Source organism: Gambusia affinis, linkage group LG21, assembly GCF_019740435.1.
Source record: "Gambusia affinis linkage group LG21, SWU_Gaff_1.0, whole genome shotgun sequence".
Lineage (NCBI taxonomy): Eukaryota > Metazoa > Chordata > Actinopteri > Cyprinodontiformes > Poeciliidae > Gambusia > Gambusia affinis.
Genome location: NC_057888.1, coordinates 7,877,168 through 7,893,716, shown reverse-complemented (window position 1 = coordinate 7,893,716; position 16,549 = coordinate 7,877,168). Strand labels below are relative to the sequence as shown.

At 36.6% G+C, this 16,549-nt stretch overlaps 1 protein-coding gene across 4 annotated transcripts; it reads left to right on the top strand.

Annotated features, from left to right (window-relative positions):
- Positions 1 to 7,026: 7,026 nt before the first annotated feature.
- adcyap1a (adenylate cyclase activating polypeptide 1a) lies at positions 7,027 to 15,468 on the top strand. Of its 4 annotated transcripts, XM_044105311.1 has the most exons (7): positions 7,027 to 7,337; positions 7,509 to 7,613; positions 8,019 to 8,153; positions 8,656 to 8,760; positions 9,320 to 9,454; positions 9,960 to 10,080; positions 14,820 to 15,468. In XM_044105311.1, exons 2-7 carry the CDS (start codon positions 7,516 to 7,518, stop codon positions 14,826 to 14,828), a joined length of 603 nt encoding a protein of 200 aa, XP_043961246.1. In that variant the 5' UTR covers positions 7,027 to 7,337; positions 7,509 to 7,515; the 3' UTR covers positions 14,829 to 15,468. The 4 variants fall into 4 exon arrangements, with proteins under 4 accessions (XP_043961246.1, XP_043961245.1, XP_043961247.1 ...); XM_044105310.1 differs by lacking the exon at positions 14,820 to 15,468 and having other exon boundaries at positions 9,960 to 14,012; XM_044105312.1 differs by lacking the exons at positions 8,656 to 8,760; positions 14,820 to 15,468 and having other exon boundaries at positions 9,960 to 14,012.
- The last annotated feature ends 1,081 nt before the right edge of the window (positions 15,469 to 16,549 follow it).

Sequence of the window (16,549 nt, the reverse complement as noted above, 5' to 3'; positions counted from 1 at the left end):
CCAAAAAAGGAGTATTCACTCGTACCGTTCCCATTCACAAATGTAAATTTGTGGCGCCCTCTGCTGGTTTTATACATTCATTGCATGTCAAACAGTAATATTCACTGAGAGAATACTACATAAAAGAGCATTTCTGATATTTATGACCAGCCATAGGCGTAAATCCCGGGGGGATGGAGGGGGCCGGACCCCCCCAATCTTGGAAAACTCTAGTAAGCAGTCTTTTCTGCAGGCTGCTTACTGAGAATAAAATATGTTTGATGTGCATTACTAGTCATGTTTGGTCCTGCAGCTTGAATGTGGTTTCAAAACTTTTCAAACCACATTTTACGTTACATTTCAATGGAACCTCGCCGACCCTCGCAAAGTTACTCTTAAGAAATTTTCCTGTTCCCCAATAATGAGATGGGATTTTTCCCCTTGTGACCAGCTTTGTAGTTTTTTTTTAACATGTAACGTGCAACATATTGTTCAATAGGTAGGACATTAGGCCTTTTATGTGGAAATTCTTGGAACCAATCTTTGTACAGAGCTCTAAAAATATCTGAGTAGGCTAGTGTTAGAGGAGGATCAAAATGTAGACAGGAGTTCGGGAGGCTCATGGTAAAAAAAATCTTTAGTAAGGAATATGAAAATGACTGACAAAAATCAGGAACAGGAAAGAGAGGTACTTTAGTTCTGACGAAGAGAAGGAAGTGACAAATAAATCAGAAGCGCAATTAGAGACTAGTTGTTGAAACAAACATAAAACTCAGGAAGCCCACCAATGACGAGAATAACTGAACTGACACAAAGACAAAAGATCTAAGTAAATTAACAACAGTGAAATGATCGAAACAGAAACATAATTGAAAACCAAATGTCTAACACCTAAGGAACAAAACAACACTTCAACCAAGTCAAAACGATGCTAATGATTCCTTGTTCTAGTGCTGTGGAAGAGATTCTTCCTTGATCTGGTACCAAAGAAAGCTCATCCATCAGCCCTCAACAACCTGTTCCCATGACATCCCTTGTCATGAAGGTCCTGAGGAGACTCTTTTCTACTCCCATTTGAGTGAGTAGTCTAGTTTGATTCAGACCTCCCCTGCCTGCAGTGTCTGACCAGGTGATCGGCAGCAAAGTGGTGCCACCAAGAATTATACTCTCCCCAATCTTTTTTCACTATACCTCAGCCTTTGAGTACAAGTCAGAGTCCTGCCATCTACAGAAATACTTTGACAAGTCTGCAGATGCTGCTGTGTCAGTGATCTACAGGAAGCTGAGTACAGAGATATGGTGGTGGTGGAAACCATTATCTTATCTTGAAAGTGAACAAAACATAGGAAATAGCTGTAGCTTTCAGGAGAAATGGGAATAGATCAAACACTATTTTCATGATGGGAAATCAAGAAGAGGTAGCAATAGAGTGTAAGTTCCGTAGGCAGAGAGTGCTTATCTAGACAGAAAACTGGACTTCAGCTGCAACAGTGAAGCTGTTTACAAGTAGGGATAGGACAGACAGCAGTTCCTGAGGAAATTTAGGTGGTTCAGTTTTTACAGAAAGGTAAATCTTCTGGAACTGTCATGCAGAGAGTAATCTGAACCTCTGAAGCTGGATGTGCAAAGAAGGATACCATGGGGCAAAAAACAGTTTAGTGGTAGAGCAGAAGCACCATGCAGAGGGGCTACTGTCCTTAATGCAGTTGTCCCCAGCTTGAATCCTAACCCTGGGAATTGTTGCATGTCTTTCCCTTCCTTGTATGCCCATCCTCTTGTCCAGCTACTGTTGAATACAGGCCACTAGTTCCATGGAGTCTTTTTAAAAAGATGCTTGATAAAATGAAGCACATAACAGACAACTAAGCATCCTTTTCAAAAGGTAGCTATACTAATAGATAGTGTTTCCAGTCAGAAATATTTACAGATGGGGCTGCAGAGTGGTGCAGATGGTAGCACTGTTGCCTTGCAGCAAGATTCGATTCCCGGCCCGGGGTCTTTCTTCACAGCGTTTGCATGTTCTCCCTGTGCATGCATGGGTTCTCTCCAGTTAGGCTCCATGGAGGAAGCCTAATAGTCATGACTTCCTTCATGACTGTTAGGTAAATTGGTCTCTCTAAATTCTCCCTAGGTGTGAGTGTGTGTGGGCATGGTTGTTTGTCCTGTCAGTCTTGGCGACCTGTCCAGGGTGACCCCACTTCTCGTCCGGAATGTTAGCTGGAGATAGGCACCAGCACCCCTCCCGACCCCACTAGAGACAAGGGTGTTTGAAAATTGATGGATATTTACAGATTTTGTAAGAATTTGTTTTTGTCCGTGTATTTATTTAGGTTTCTGTGTTCTATCGAGTCTCTATATTGTCCCAGTCTACCCTTTGATTGTTTACACCTGTCACTTGTTTCCCCTGATTGTCTCCCTGAGTATTTAATCCCACCTGTGTTCCCTGCTCCTTGTTGGATCCAACCGAGTTTCTACCTCACCACCACAAAGCGCAAATCATGACAGATTTGCTGTAATGCAGAGATTACAGGAGACACTTCCTGCCCACAGCAATCACCATCTATAATGTCTGTTTAAAGAAACTTGGATTTTTTGTGTTAGAGCGTTTAATCCCTAATGGGTATTAAGAAAGGACTTTTTATGAGAACTGAACTAAATTTATTTTATAGGAACTGATAGAGATGTCAGTTGACTTTGCCGCCCATGACTTGGTTAGAAGCAATTATTGCATAACATTAAGTGTTGAAAACCTTGTCTTGGAAGGTTTACTGAAAGGGTATTATATTGCACTAATTATTTTAAGCTTCATTGTACTTCATAAAATCTGTTCACTGCCTTGTCTGCTTACATTAAATGATAACTTTTATCAGAAATGTTTACCTATAGGACAATATACCAGGAAGTTTAGTCCTGCCATTTATTTATCTATGATTGACCCAGTTTATTGACAAGTCAAGTCAATTATCTTGCCACTGATGAATTCTTATGAGGTATGACCATTTTTAATTTTTAGTTTATATGAAAACTCTACCATTATTAACTGTAAAGGAAATAATAAAGCTGAAATTGCAAATAAAAACACAGCACTGCCATCTTTGCACATGGGATAAGAAAGTATGGAATAGGTGTATGACTAATAAAAAAATATTAAAATATGTTTCCATTTTTAAACTATGTTCTGTACAATCAAGACATCTACCTATTTGGAAATGTTGTGTCCTCTTTATTGAAAAGATTTCAGGAACAACTTTTTTTATTTATTCATTTTTTAAAATCATATATTCAATAAAAATGGTACAAATGTTTGTATCAGTTTTGATACATTAGATAAGTGTGTAATTCATATCAGTTTCAGGACGTTGTTACAGAATTATATGCATAAGACAACTTGGTAGACTCCATGGTTATGTCATTTCTTTTGCACAATTTTTTTCCCACTAAAAGACAAGGACAATAAAAAAGATCTCATTTTAACCTCAATGTTCTGAAAACATCTAACACCCAAATAATAAAAGTTACTTGGTCAGAATTTACCAATCTTTTTCTGTATTTGTCAAAAATAAGATAATGCATTTAAACAAATGTGGGGAAAAAAGGGCAAAAATGTGTTTGAATTCATATTTCTGTTTCTTCTTATTCTTACTGTGTCTTTTGTAAGTTGTCACAAAAGCACCATAACTCCATTGATGCTTTTGTCAGAACTAGTAGTCAACAAGCAATAAATGAACAATAGACTCAACAAGATAGATCTTTCTGACTTTTATTTCTTGAGTCAGTTTCTAATCGGTTAAAAAAGATCACATTAAAAAGTACACAGAATCTCCCAAACTAAACTTTACTTTTTATACTGTAACAGTAAGTCATGTTAATTACCTGGAGATGAACACTGACCACAAATCTTCACATTAAATGTAATGATTTACAACATAAGGGCTTCCTTTCTTGTCCCCAGAATGAAGTCAGTTCCCCACAACGTGACAGAGGGTCCACAATGTGAGCCATGCCACTTTGCCCACACACCTTTCCAGATTGATTACCAAAAAAGCTTGTTCTGTAAGCACTTGAGCTAAGAGACAGCAACATCAATAAAATTCTTCAAACACAACGTACCGGCGGCGGAGACAGCTGAGGCTATTAAAAGCAAACAGAGCTAAAATTAGAATGAGTCATATGTTCCTCTGCTGTCTTGTTTGAAGTGATAAAGCTCAGTTTTACTCCGTGTGGTGTAATATGATTACTGAGACCTCAGCATCTGAGATAACAATATGAAGACACATCTGAACAAACAGTGCATGTATTTATTTTGCAATAGTTATCAAAATACCTGGTGCCATTATGCATTTTGATTAGTGAAGTGTAAGGCAAATATAATATGCTAAAGTCAGCAGGTTTATTAGTATTAAACATATAAGTGCTTTAAAGGTTGCAGTGATTCAAGCATTGGTTTATTAAAGCTAAACATTCATATCTGCTTTATGCAGGCTGTAATTAGATCCACATATCCTGTTATAATCAGAAGAAGAGCTTATTAAGAGATGATTGAAGCTGAATGAGTAATCATCACTTTACAGTGATTACTTAGATTCATTTCAACATAAGATAGTCATGGAAATGTTATGATTAGCTGCTTCAGTCATAATTACATGGTTAAGTGTCCAAGAGACAGTTGACCTATTTTTACACATCAGAGCATTAATTACATATTTGTGTCTAAATCAGTTAAATTATACTTTAGCTCATTCTATACAACTTTAATTTAAGATTGGTAGCTAAACATACTGATTTTCTTGATCTGTCTTAGACTTGTGATGCATCAGTGTGCATTTTCTTCCTATAACCACTGGGGTGCAGTGCTCACTCAGTACAAGAAACAGAGTTAATCTTTAAGACATTCTTTTTTTTTCTTTACATATTCCCCTTCATCTATCTCTCAAGAATTTAAATTAAAGCATTTCCTTTTAGCTAAGCGAACCATCACATGACGTCAAAGAGCGGAGAAGACCGAAGAGGTCTGAATCACCTACTAAAGATTCAACACATGGCCCTGATGATGCCTGCGCAGAGGAAAGGCACATCTGACCTCTAATGAATGCGGTAGAGGGAGAAAAATGAAAAAAAAAAATAAAATAAAAAGCCAAGTTAACATAACTTTTCAGAGTTTTAGTCTTATGCAACTTCACACTTCTGCCCACAACTTTGGGAAAATACATTTTAGTCTAATTTTGCTCATGTGGCAGCTTCTCAGAGATGTGGACTCCACTGGAGAAACTTGGTGTTACAGCCCGATCCGTTCTAACACCAGTTTTGATGAATGTGTCTGCCTCCTTTGTATATTGGACAAGCCAAATGAACTACATGACCTAAACAGTCACCCACCGAAGAAATAGATTTTCAGTTTATTAGTGTTCAAGAACCACCCAGGCTCAAGCCACCATGACTGGAAGCAGCTTGAATACTGGAGTCACCGTCCACAGTGACGCAAGATAGGGAGCTGAAAAGGAAATTGAAACTCTTCCCCAAATTCAACGCCTTCAAGCGCAAATTATATTTTCTGCATTTGTTGCAAAAAAATCAAAAATAATAATAATAAAATAAAATTTTTATGTCCAGGATTGTGCTGTTGATGTTTTGATGCCTATAAAAAGCATCTGGTTTCACTGCAACTTGGTAAGAATTATGCATATAAATATTACTGGAGGTGTATGTATGTTTTTGAGCCTGTGTGGAGTAAAAAATTACATATTAGATTGAAACTTGTTCAAGCAACCAGCTTCAATGATTTATTGCAGTTGCATGTTGAATAGTAAACCACGGGTCTGAAACCAGTTCGCAACTGGATGCCTAAGTCACTCTTTCTACCTTCCACAATGGCTCATATAGAGCCAACAAATGTTTTTTTAAATATAGATATAACAACTAATGCCAGATTTAGAGGTTCTTTATGGAATAATTACACTGAATTTTCATGACAGAATGACTAAAAGTACTAGTAATATTTGTAGACATATATTTCCTTGTCATTAGCTTTGAAAATGTGTTTTATTATTTCATTTCGCATAATATTTCACAACCCTCTATTGAAGAAAATGCTCCCATTTTCTTTCTGCACAAGTTTTATAAAATAGAACTATCTTTCAAAGTGGGAAAATGTAGGTGTCACAGCATCAAGTTGGGGTAAACAGGAACATGCAGATAAAAACTACAAAAATAAGAATAAGATACAATAAGAACAAATTTACAGCATGTAGAAAAAGTATACAGTGCAGTTATTGAGAAAATGGCATATTCAGACTGTCAGAAATATGCAGATGAGGATGCATATGTTTATATGTTTTCATTCATTTTAAAACTAAAAATATAAGTTAAATTGTGTCTTATTTCTTTGAGACTTTTGCTCTTAATTCCGTTTGAACATTTTATTGATATTGTTGTGTATTTTCTTTTGTCTTTTCAATATTTTTTTCTGTACCGCACTTTATCACTGCTGTTGTTGTTGTTTTTAAAGTGCTTTATTAAAAAAAATAGTAATATTGTAGTTCTTTAAAAATGACTAATTGTATTATATAGATTTATCAAAAACTTTTGAACAATATGCTTCAGTATTGAGTTGTTTGAACATCTTAATGGTCAAATGGAAACTTAAGGGAAACATAATTGAAAGTAGCCTGATAAAATAAATTACTTCCTCCCGTTTGTGTTGTTCTTGCATCTAAAGCTCATTTCAGCACTTCCAGTTGCGAACAGCTCCTATCCAGCCCACAACAGCCTCCGAAGGCCCGTCACGTGACACTTTTTATGGCGTGACGTCAGCTGTTGACATTAATTCACGGTTTAATTAATGATGATGTTTGAATTGAAAAGCCATTCGCTCCTTTCTTTCTTTTTTTTTTATAAGTCGTCTCTGAGTCTTTCATTGACGAGGAAGACGTCTGCGCTCATATGGGACAGAGAAAGGGAGGGGGAGATGACGCAACCATCCACCTCCACACCCCACCTCTAACTCTAACTCCCACCCCTTCTGGCAACATGATAAGTGCAAAGAGACGAGCCTTTCGAATTCATGGATTAAAAACCAAAAGAGAGGTAACTTCACAAGACTCAGGAAAGTTTTGACGGAGACAGCAGCTGCTGCTGTGGAGTTTTCTGTCCCGTCCGTAAAAACAAAAAAAATAAATAAATAAAAAGAAAGAAAAAAGCTGAGCTGAGGGCGCACGGTACGCTGCACAATCCCAACAAGGACGCTGAAGAAACACTTCCCAGAGAAAGAGAGAGAGAGAGTGAGAGAGACTGAGATAGAGATCCTATCTCACTCTCCTAGCTGAGGTCCTCGGAAGATCGTGTCTATCGTCTCGAAACTGGTAAGAAGAGGCGCTTTTACGCAGCGTAAAAGTGATATAATTTTTGATCAAAACATCTTCTGATTGTGCTTTTTTTTCTTTTCATGAAAATCAGAATTTAATTTAATTAAATAATATCATTAGGATCACTGTTATAGTCTCATAGTTATTTTCTTTCATTTTTTTCCCCAGCAGAACCATGTCTAGTAAAGCAACTTTAGCACTGCTCATCTATGGAATCATAATGCATCACAGCATCAACTGCTCGCCTGTAGGAATAAGCTTTCCAAGCATAAGGTATGTAGTCATTTTAGCACTTATTTATTGGTAGAACTGATTGAAAATCCCTTTACTGTACAAGTGCAGCAGCAAGTACGAGATCTACAAGTTATGTCTGTGAGTATTACAGCTTATTACAGGATAACATCAACTGACAGACAATCTATAGGGCTGAGATACATTTACCAGGGAGAGGAGGTAATGTAGTTTAGGCTCCTGTGGCACAGCCTTAAGCTGACCTGGCAATTAATCGATAAATCTATCTGGATGTATAATTAATAGGAATTAAACTGGAGCAAAATGGATACGATAAACAGCAATAAGACACTGTTTCCTGTACAGAGACTAAAAAATTAACTCTTTCCAAATAAAGTTTGTTTAGGTTGTAAAATTCTTGTCTCCTTTTTTAAAATAAAATTTTAGACTTGACAGTGAGCTTTATGATGAGGGTGGCAACTCCTTGCCCTCCCTGGATTATGATGGAGATCAGTTGGAGGTGAGGAGCCCGTCTTCTGTCGCAGACGACGTCTTCACCATGTTCTACCCATCAGAGAAAAGGTGACTTTGTTTTCAACAAGCAAAACTGGAGAACATAACTTTGTCATTCATTAGTGTATGAGACATCCCTGTTGAACATGTTGTTTCTGTATTTCTGTCCATGTATCTGTTCTGTGTAAAATCAAAGTATTGTCAAAATGTTTCCGTATTTCCCAGCGGATCTTGTATTTCATTTGTCATAGTTTAATTTACTATTTGGAGATGCCTTTAACAATTTCAGTCAGAAAAAAGCTTATTATAAAAATAAATCTAGACAGAAGATAAGTAAGACCAACAATTTTATATATCACATACATACCATATATATACCATCTTTCAATTAAAGTACAATATTTTAGAAATTAAACAAAATTAACAAAATCTCATGATTTATCTTTAGCATTTTGCCAAATTTTTTATCTGAAAATAGGGTCATAGGATGGATATTTGCTGCCCTGTAGAGTTTTGGCTACGTTCAGTGTGTGTGGTGATTTTTACTGTGTGGCTATCTATATCATCCCAGAATGGAAAGGCATGCAGACGGCATGTTTAATAAAGCCTACAGGAAAGCGCTGGGTCAGTTATCAGCAAGGAAATACCTTCATTCTCTGATGGCAAAACGTGTAGGGTAAGAATCTTCTTGTTCGTCTCTTTTTTTCTTTAAATCTGCCGTTTCTTTTTTCTCTGTGCGTCTTTGTTTCTGTGTGCTGGGTCTTTAAATGCTCATAACTCATGCTGTAATATGTCTGTGGTGTAATTGTTTTCCCTCAATGTGATGCCAAATATGTGCCCCCACCCCTTCCTACTAAATCAGCTCATCATGAAATCGCCAGGAAGAGGAGCAAACTGTTCTTTGATTAATTTCGGAAGTGTTACTTTTTAAGCTGGCTGCTGTGGAAAAAGCGGTAGGGGAGAATTAAGTTAAACAGTTTTAGATTTATTTCCCACTGAATAATTTATGGGACTAAATCCCAGTGGATTCTGATTGGAGGGATGTGGGTGGATGCAGTTTGTGGAAAATGCACACTGAAATCCTTAATTTTGGTCAGGATTCTTCATTCCAGGTCTTCTCCTGACAATCTTAATCAGCCATGTTATTATTCTAGGGTTTAGGGTTATTGAAATGTACTGTATATGTGCCCAGCACAGACCCTCTGTAACATGGCTCCCTATTTTACCTCCTACAGTGGGGGCAAAACGCTGGACGACAGCTCGGAGCCCCTCTCCAAGCGACACTCAGACGGGATCTTCACAGACAGCTACAGCCGCTACAGGAAGCAAATGGCTGTCAAGAAATACCTGGCGGCAGTCCTGGGGAAAAGGTACAGACAGAGAATTAGAAACAAAGGACGGCGGATGGCGTATTTGTAGCATCTCCCACTAAGCCTCCTGAGTATAGAGAACCCCTCCGCCTCCCTCCCTCAAAAAAATAAATAAATAAAAAATATCAAATGTGTTCAGTCCCAGATGAAGTCATTTTGGAGATTTTACCAATCAGTGGATCGCTTTTTGTGTTTCTAAGACATGTATTTATGTATGAAGTAAGCCATTAAATGAATATTTTGATAATATTGTTTTCATTTTGTACTTGAAGCACTTAAGGATGCACTTATTTCCAATGTGGACCATTTTTTGTTCATTTAGAGAGAAAATATGCCTCTGGTCTAACATGAAAATCTGTTCTGATAGTTCTGTCTTTTAAACTTTTAGCAAAGACAGAAACAAGAGGGAAATAAACAGCTTAAAAAATTATCAATGCATTAAATGCTGCTTTTTTTCCTCCCTGAAACATGACATTAAGAGTTTAGTTGTCTTTATTCACAACAGCCTTGAAGACATAGGTATTCACCATATCCTACAAGCGATAGACTTTGACGCCCTCCCGGACGGGGATGAGCTTGATGCTTTTTTGGGAGACTGGCTGAAACAGTTTTCTCCCGAATTTTCGGTGAGTTTCCGGCTCTTTCCCGAAACTGGGACTTCTCAAGTCCCTTCTTCTTTTTTTTCTTTGTTCTATTCTTTTTTTCTCACTTTGTGAGGTTGTTTTAGACTCTTGAATCAAACTCTCCTTTCACCTCATCTGTGCTTCTGGCTCACAGACAACAGGAACGCAGGTTGCTAAAGATGACTGAGAAAAGGAAATTGGTCAATCTGACGTAACCTTTGAAGTTAAAGTGGCAGGTTACACTTTTTAAAGAGAGGTAATGTAAAGATACTATCTATTTTACCTGTAGTGGAAAAATGCTGCAGATTAGTGAGTTTGTAGGAAAGTGAATATATCCTTTGAGCAGTAGAAGGGTCTGGCCACATTAACACAGATATTTTGGAAAACAGAAACTGATGCATTTGCACATCAAGTCCACAAGTATATGAAGTTTTGCCAAAAAAGAAAAAAGAGTTAACATTGAGAAATATTTTCTAAAATGAATAGTTGAGATGTTTATGTGTGTGCAAGATATCTGAGTGTAGCAGACATGATAATGTAATTGCCCACGTTGAGCCTGGCCACCTTTGTTTCTGTACTAGATACTACAACAAAAATGAGGCATATTTGAATGTCTTTCCACATCTGCTTCACATTCTCCTGACAGTAGCTGCAGCTGTTTTAGGATAAATCTGTTGCCTAACACAGCTTTGGCTATGCTCGGGATATTTTCCTTTGGAAATTTGAGGTATTATTGACGTTATTGCCACCTGTTGGCACAGCATAGGCTTTGCAAGGTTGCTAATTGTGGAATCCCAGAGACAGTGCAGATGTGAATGTGATCAAAACACAGGGGAAAGAGTAGTTGTGTAGCTAAACTGAAGTTTACAGAGACCTAAGTAAAGAAAATAGCCCAAGCTAAAGGCCCAATACATTTTGTTTTGTTGAGCTTTTGTATACTTTAATGCTAGGCTAATGTAAGCATGGCTTCTCTATATTTCACAAAAGACTACTGATAATTGTATAGTTGGGGTTTCAAGTGAGTTTGTGTGAATAAAACTTTGAGTAAGAGCAGTTCTCCCACATTATAAACCAAATACTTTATTGTGAACATTGTAATTATTTATGAGCAGTGATTTAGCACAGCTGCAGCTGAGTCTTCTCTAAAATAGAAAACGTGGAGTGGGTCTAGACTGACTTGTTTTTCAGTCCTGATCTAGTTTGAAATCTTTGAGAATGTTGATATGGTGCATAGTAGGTTGTAGTGTATTTACTTTGTACCTTATATAATTCATTTCTCGTTACACTTCCAACAATCTGCTTATTTGAAAATACAGAATCCCCAATTTCAATAAGATTAGATACACTTACCAACTAAAATTCCCTCTAATTAAAGTATTTTGATCAAACTGAATATCACACAGCCAGTGAAAAGTGGACCCTTTTCCCTAAAAACATGTCCTCCAGACACCAAAGAGTATTTTATTGTGTTCTCTTACTACATGGAAATGTTATTATTCATAATTTCTGGTTGTAAATAGAACACCACCCCCTGAAATCAGAATTCTTTAGTTTCCAAAGTGGCCTCTGTTCATATAGAACCTAGTAAAAGTTACAGGTAAAAACTACTTATCAGCACCCATGATGTTTCGCATGTTATTATTCCAGTGACACACAAAGTGCTGACGGAAAGCAGGCTCTTTTAGTGTTCAAACATATAAAATACAGAGAAATGTCTTGCTACTGGCTGCTACATGTAGGATTAAGAAGCTGGCTTGACTAGATGAAGACCTTTTACATTGACCTGGAGAAAAGAAGCTAAAATAAGAGGAACAAAGGCTTCCCTTCACATTTTATAGTTTGATTCATTGCAATATGATACATTAAAATAATGTAAGTGAATGACAATTAGCAACTAAACGAAGACTAATTCTTTTTAAGATTCATATTTCACTAGAAAGCCTTTAATTATAATTCTTATGTGCCTTAGTGAAAGTGAATATTATAAACCTTCAGTGTTACCCTGTCACTCTCCTACATATCTACCTTGAGGTCAAATGTCATAGGAAGATACAGCAGCAACACCTTCTTATAAATTTGACTTATAGTATATAATACTTTGATCACTGGCTAAACTAGCTGCAATGACTGGATAAAAAAAATTCAACCGCCCTGCAGATCTCATGTATCATATGTACCATAAATATGTTTGACTGCTTCTCAGATATCACTAAAAAGACCCAATATTAAAAATACTTAAACTCATAACATCATGCAAAAGCTCTGCTTGCACTGAATGCTCATCACAGCAAAAATACTTTTCCCTCTAACCTATTCCACAACCCTGATCCCAATGCACATGGTAAAAAACAACAAACATGTAAAACCAAAAAGAAGAAATACATTATGCACAATTAATACATAAATGAGAAAATGCAAACAAATAATCAAGTTAAAATGATGCAAAAACTGATCTCACTGTTCAAATAACAGTAAAGTATCTCAGCTTTGGTGAGAATAAAAAAAAAGAGACTACAATAACTTTGCAAATGGCAGCACAACAAGAGACTTACAGATCTTCATTTACAAGGTAGCTGAGTTAAGATTTTCTTTTTTTACTTTTGCAAATTACTCCTTTAGTTTTCATCTAAAAAATTATTTAATCAAGCATTTTTATTGTGTTATGTCTGAGAATTAGTACACATTAATTAATCCACTTTATATTAAACATAGAAGATTATTATCAGTAAATATAGTGTTGAATCACCAGGTGTGAACATTTTTAGAGTGTTTTAATGAGGTAAAATTAATTAAATCCCTGCCCCTTTGACAGTTTATATTAAGTTTCTACTGCTCTTTGGATTTGCAAAATTTTCTACAAAATCATTAAGCTATGATACCTTTCTGCCTCAGACAAATAAACATATGACTATTTGTAAGTTTATAGACACCTCTCTGAAATGAGCCCATGTCCAGTTAGATTCAGATGATTTCCAAAAGTAGAAAATATCAGATTTGAGAGGAGAAACAAAGAATTTGTTTTTACTTTTTCCTAATTCTTTCCTCCCACTTCAGCAATGTTTACAAAGAGATCCTCCACTTTTGACTCATGTAAAGTGGCAATGCTTTGTATCTACCAACGTCAATCCAATGTGTTTGGAGATTTTCTCTCATCTCTTTGTCCATATAATAAGTATCAATGACATTTCAAGCATAAAAAGCAAACAACAAGCAAACAAATTCCCAAAATAAACCATTCTTGTTACGTGGTTTTCCCCATCAGTTTGTCCTGTGTAAGGGACAAACAAAGTGGTTTGAACTCTGGATCTATTGTGCTTCCCTATTTTCTGTCATGTGAACCGCTGTACAAACTCCAAGCAGACTGCATGATTAAAGTAATTGCACCAGCTCATTGCATCTGTGCAGACAACTAGATGGTTTTGCTTGCTTTCTGACTTCTGCGTACATACATATCTACCATTGATGGATGTTTTGTGCTCTGTTCTCACTTACTCTTCTAAACAAGTAGTTTGTTGGACCTTGTTTTGAATGTACTTTATTGTTGCTCAATCTGATGGAATCTATTAAAGCCTATTATTACTTTTTAAAGATACTTCCAAATAACCATCTCACGACTTCTGCCTGCAACGATAGGCACAAAAGCTGTTGTAAGTGATGACATATTAAGGCCAGAAAGCACATAAACTGAGGGGAAGCAGGCAAAAATATCAGCTGATTTTCAGGCAAAGTTAACCAAAACATTACTCACTTCCAGGTGAGTTAATCTGAAATATCCCCAAACGTACATTTATGTCACAAATTCAATACAAAATGTCAGTTTCAAGTATTAGATATTGTAGATTCATTACACATGGAGTGACATATTTCTTTTTGGTTTTATGAAAATCTAATAAAAAACAAACAAACAAAAAACAAGCATTTAGACTAAACTAATTTTTAAAAAAAGATAGTTGTCCAGCAGATAATCATTACTATGTGGCTCAAATAGAGCAAGCCACAAAACCATATTTCCAAAGAAGCCTGCTATTTAAAAAGTTCTGGAGGCAAGTCTACCAAAAGAAAGTTGAGTGGAAGAAAAATGTACATTAGAAAGAGGTGCGCAAACAACAGAGATTATGCTGCACAGAATGGCTGTGCATAATAATGGATTTCATCTTGTCTGTATTGTAGGTCCTGGTGTCCTTATTCCTCCTATTGACAGTGCTAGATTCAGAATTGGATTGCTGCAGTTTTAAAGTGTGTCACAATCATCCCATGGTTGTAGACATCCCACTTCTACTCGTGCATTTTCTTCTAGCACAATTTTCTCTTCCACTCAGCTTTCCTTAAATGTGAGAACAAGCAGCTTCTCCAGTGGTTTATCCTCATTTTACGTGCAAATGATTGCTTGCTGAACAACTGCCAATTTGCTGCTTTTCACTTTGATTGTCTTCTATAACCTTACATTTCTCTATTAAAAGTTTAATGTAATGTTGAATTTTTTGTTTGTTTATTTTTAATATTGAGTTTTGGGATTTTCTATCATGCATGCTTAAATCAAAATATACAGAAACTTTTCAAGATGTATCACTCAATGTGTAATGAACCTGGAGAGCGTATGACAAATTTTTTAAATTGAATTTCTGAAAGAAATCATCTCATTGACGATATTCTAATTCGTTAATTTCCTGTATGAGGAATAAAAAGAAAACAGGATTAAAGTTGTTCCATCCCTCTGTTACTGTATCAATTTTTCTTTACAGGCTTTGTGACGCAGGGGAGCAGTTTGCAGCTGTGGTGCCCTGCATCGACTGTAACAAAAAAAAAAAAGAAAAAAGAAAAAAAAAAGAAATAAATAAAAAATGCCATGAATCATGGATGGCTATTTAGTGGCCCTACAATGCTGCACATCTTTGGCGCACACTTCATCACTAATTTTTTTGTCATTTTCATCTCTGTGTTTGATAGGATCTTTAGACATTAAAAATTCCTCCTTGCACTGCTTTTTGTTTGGCACTTTGTTTTAGAGCTCTATGTTTTTGTGAAAACAGCGGGGGAGGGGGAAGGTGGCAGATCCCCCAAGAAATATTACATGTATAATAATGAAAGCGCCAATAGCCTTACAAAAATGAATTATTCTTCAGAGATACATACATATATTACTGTGTGGAAAGTGAATATTAGATTACTATAAAGTTTGAGTCAATAAATGTCTAAAAAAAAGGTGTTGTATGATTTGTATGAATAAATTTTTGTAAACAACAAATATTTTGTCCAATCTTTGAAGCTTATAATATCTTGAGATGTGAATTTATCTAAAGAAATGTAGTTTTTCAGGTGAAATATACCCTCTATTCTTCATGGGGTCTTACAGAATAAAAGAAAAAAAGATCAAAGATGAGGTGTGAATCTTTGAACAGAGTAATGGAGCAAACAAACATTCAAGTCAAACTCATCATTATACATTAGGATGGAATGGATGTTCTGTTCCTCAGATATAATCAGCAAGCCGAATTAACAAAATTCAAAAGGGGAAAGAGAGGATTTAGAGACTCTCCTCCCCGTTTTTCTCAGTGACTCAGTGGTTTTTGGCGGAGGAGCATTGACACCAGTTGGCCGGGTGTCTGCCTCCATTTGGGACAACATGAGTAAAAGGGAGACGTGGGAGGGATCACCCAGCCCGCGCCACACGGTGTCTCGGTGCACTTTACACCTCCCCTCCTGCAGCAGGCGCCGCTGAGGGCCTGTGGGGCCTGGAGGAACAGTTGGCCGTGCTCGGCTCCATGGAAGAGAGCAACAATATGAAGCAGAGGAGGCTGCATACGCAGACATCAGGGGATACATGTGTAAAAACACATTTTCACAATTTACGAACGGTAAGAACTTGCAGGACTTGCTTTTTTTGTCACATCCAACAAGCTGGATAAGCAAACAAATTTTTAAATTTACAAACATTACCTATCTTTGCCTCCCTTATTAAATCATGAATTACTTGTGATTGACCATACGTTTTCAGCCAAGTGTTATCGAGCCACACACAAGCCTGTTTGTTGCCTGATCTGTAAAATTCAGAAATCACTTAAATAGAACCAGTATGACACACAAGAAGTAGGCAAAAAGATCTGAATAAGCAAACCATATGTCAGAATGTAAACAAATTCAGAACAGATCAAATTCATTTTCAAGGCTTTGTGACTGTATGTAATTTTCCTTTTGGATCATTGATTTTTTTATTGATTCAAAATAAGAGCTATTAAACAGAAATGAGGGGAGAAAAACATGAAATATTGGTTAATCTATAACAATTGGCCAGCTGCAAGAATCCATGAACGACTCATCCAGAAGTTCACTGAACTAACATCGCCTTTCAGAAAATGACCATCATAACCACAGTTCAACACGGTGGTGATGGAGTGATGGTTGGGGATTATGTTGCTGGTTCTGGACCTAAGAGACTTGTCATAATTGACGGAACCACGAACTCTTCTCATTT